At 40.8% G+C, this 3,678-nt stretch overlaps 1 protein-coding gene across 1 annotated transcript in view; it reads left to right on the top strand.

Moving 5' to 3' along the window:
* Window positions 1-3,678, top strand: part of LOC109301813 (ceramide kinase-like protein) — a 39,827-nt gene that overhangs the window by 27,620 nt on the left and 8,529 nt on the right. The window contains exon 8 of the mRNA XM_019523043.1: window positions 2,778-2,874. Coding sequence (XP_019378588.1) covers window positions 2,778-2,874 — 97 coding nt within the window. The remainder of the gene's footprint in view (window positions 1-2,777; window positions 2,875-3,678) is intronic.

Here is a 3,678-nt window from a genome sequence, read left to right as displayed (position 1 = left end):
TTGCCAATATTTTTTTCTCCAGACTAAATAATGCTATTTCTTTCAGACTTTTCTCATAAGGCACATTTCCTAGGCCTCTAATCATTTTTGTCACTTTACAGTAGAGTCCTTTTAATTTATCCATTTTTTTTTGAACCATGGGGTCAAAAGTAGAGGTGGTACTTCAAGTGAGGCTTCACAGATGCTGTATAGAGAGGAAGAGTCACTTGCCTTGATTTGCAAGTGACACTTCTGTTGTTTCATATTCAGTTTATGGTTCACTATAGGCCTGTGTGAAGCAGCAAGTATTCAATTCAGATTTGGTTGATTTTGGAGGGACAGTGATTCAATTTGGTAATTCAAATCACTATCCAATTCGATTTGGCCGAATCAGATCCGAGGATTCAGCGCCACTTCAGAGATTTGGCCATAAACTAAACAGTCATCAGTCCCCAATGCTGGATGTAGCTGCCTCCAGCTGGTAATTCTGTTGTGGTGGGCAGAGGGGGAAGGGAAGGGGCATGGAGGGGGGTGCAGATCAATGCCCCTACAGTGATGGAGGGGCGTTGATGTGCTCTGGGCCGCAGCTTGGGCTAGTGCCTTGAGCGCAGCCCTGGCTCCACCCATGGAGTGCAGCTGGGAGGCAGGCGACTGGCCTTGGCTCCACCTGCCCTGCAGACCACAGACCAGCAGCGAGGGCTTGCCACCTGGAGTGCAGCCTTGGCTGGGGAGGGGGTGGGGTGGCTCTCACCTCTGTGCACCACCAGTCTGGGAGCTGCTCATGTGGTGGCTTGTCCAGTGGCTGCTCCCACTGTCTTTCTGGGAGGGCGTGGGATGGGGGCATGTGCTCCAGGATCTGTGCGGGACAGGCAGGGCCAGGGCTGCACCGGACAAAAGGCACTGGGATCGGGGGCTATGCCCCCCCACTGTTAGCCCAGCCAGCATGGGGCCAGCACAAGGCTGAGCCCCTATGCTGCCTCCAGACAAACTGTGCACAGTGGCGGGAGCTTGCCCAGCCTCCTGGCACCTCATGGACAAGCAGTGGCTTCACCCCGCTGGGCGAGCAGCAGCAGCAGCAGCAGCAGGGCATGGGGGGGGCATGTTCCACCCAAAGACTCACTGCAGCCCCCCCATAGGCCCCGCTCTGCAGTCAGGCAGAAGGCAAGGTAGGTTTGCACCTTACACACTAATTCAGATGGGCATAAACTTTTGTAAACAATAGCTTACTTCCTCATATGTTATGACTGGAGCTGCAGTGATCAGGGTTTCTAAATAGAAAGCAGCAATTTAAATACAAAGGGTAGAGAAGGGAGAGAAAAGGAGAGGGGCACTACTGAGAGAAGCAAAGGTGGTAAACAGAATAGTAAAACCATGGGGACTCAGAGGTTATAAAAGTTGGTCCAGGTATTGGGATAAGAATCCATAGACTTGATTTAGGCTATACTTACCCCAGTCCAGGCTGTAGATGATGTCTTATTCCACGATTGTGTGTTCAAGTCAGTTTTTAAAGTTTCATTCTTTAAGAACGGTATTTGTTTGCGGACAGGGGGGAAGAATGTGATAGAAACAGAAGCAGTGTCATAGTCCAGGATAATGTTCTTTCTTTATGGAGTTATATATATATGCCACTCTCCCCTGCCTTCTGTAGCTTGTTAGCATGCTTTTTCTGTTAATGTTTGATTTTATGGGCTTCTAAGTCCCTTTGCTGAAAGATGGTCGATACTAAAACATACACCTGACTTCATATGACGTGATCCCTGCCCCAGGGGGCTTGCAGTCAGGTCCAAGTTTGGGGCCCACTAATGTGAGAAGCACTGGCACTTACAGACAAGTATCCACATTCTCAGAGATGGGAGTTTGCTTTAATGAGAGTTAGGTACTTAAATGCCCCTGAGCATTGTCCATAAGAACAGAGCCTCTTGCTCATCATTATTATTAGTGACAGCTTCCACTTTGCACAAAACTCCTTTAATTGTCATTTATATCCAATCCACAGACTGAATAGAACTTCAGTGAGAATTGCAAAAAACCCCTGAATAGTCGTCATAGCCATAATTCCACAGGATCTTTATTTAGCTACATCCAGAAGAAGCATATTCTAAATGTTATGAAGGCAGTCTTTTATAGTAATAAAGCTGTAAGTTTAAATAGTGTGAAATGATTTCTATTAAGATGAAATATACAGATACTCATTTTATTGTAGTCCCCTAAAATTTATATATGAAGTTTGATATAAATATTAATCCTTTTTTGTAGAACAACGAATTTAAAAAAATAACAGAACATTATTCTCTACTGGCTTTCTGTCTGTATTGTTTTTCTAAAACTAATTGATTTAACACATTAAATGAAAAGCAGTCTACCTTTATCTTGCTTCTGCTGTTAGTCCAGGATCTAGGGTTTCAGTTTACCCTTTCTTTAAAATAATCTGTAATTTTCTCCTTTTTTGATGGAATTTCCTGTGGAAAACACTAGAAAAATGAAACTGGATGTGTAATTCTATCACGGTAGTTTTATTAGACTGTATCTCTTCTTTTCACCTTAAGTAGTTCTCAAAATAAGAGGTTCTTAGGAATAAACTGAGTTACAAATATAATTGTTGGATGATTATTTAGTAAGTAACTGCATCAAAATCATTTAAGTGTACTGAAAATTTCTAAATAAATTTACAGAAGTTAATTTTGTTATTTACTATAAACAAGTATAAAGTCTCTGAATTTAGTCCAAGAATTAAAGCCTGTTCAATGTATCGTATAACATTATTAGTTTAGTTTAATCAAAACATGTACTTTTTTCAGGTTGAATAATGGAAGCCTGGCTCTTATTGTTGTACGAAACACTTCTCGGGCAGACTTTATAAAACATCTAAAAAGATATGCCAGTGTAAAAAATCAGGTACAGTTAATCCTTTTTTGTGATTATAGAAGAGCTGCTAATCATGAAGGTAGACATGCTACAGGAGTTAATATTGGTGTCCTTACAAGGAGACTTAGTTTCCTGTCAGAATACATTAGCTCCCTTTTATCTGATTTTTGAAAATCACCAATCAGACTAATACTGATTAACCTATTTCAGTCCATCTGTTGTGGTTTAGTTTATACATAGTTTATGCCAATAGTTTCACAAGAGTGTAAAGCTGAACCAAAATGCAGTGAAATTCTATACTTAAATTTGAGATTAAGGATACATATGAAGGACCAGATGCAACTCTCCAGAAAAATCAAGCATTTAATTCAACAACTTTGGCCATTCATTTTATGTTCTAATGGCCTCAATACCTCTAATAAATTATGTCATTTGATTTTAGTCAGTTACAACTTCCAAACCAGGGTTTGTTCGCACTTCAAAAACATTGTCAGTATTCCATCTTTATTTATCTACATCAATTAAATTGCATTTGAGAGAGAGCTTTTTCCCCTGCATTGATACTAATTTATCAGAAAGTCTACTGATCATCTTTTTACTTAACGTTATGTCCGGTTTAATCAGTGATAGTTACATTTAAGTTTCTTTCAGGTAATCATTAAAAATATAAAAATGTTGCAGGGATATTATTCCTTTCTTTTTTTTAGATCAGCTCCATTGGGAGTGGTGGCAGTGGCTTGAGGAAAAGCTCTGTACCTTCCTTATTTGGTCACTGTAGCACTCTTACGGAGGGAAAGCTTTACAGGTTTATACTTGCCTCTTTGGGTGAGTAAT

This window comes from Gavialis gangeticus, unplaced genomic scaffold (assembly GCF_001723915.1).
Source record: "Gavialis gangeticus isolate Ggan-Ray unplaced genomic scaffold, GavGan_comp1, whole genome shotgun sequence".
Classification (NCBI taxonomy): Eukaryota; Metazoa; Chordata; order Crocodylia; family Gavialidae; genus Gavialis; species Gavialis gangeticus.
Note: the sequence above shows the minus strand (reverse complement) of the source record. Positions and strands in the feature narration are given on the sequence as shown.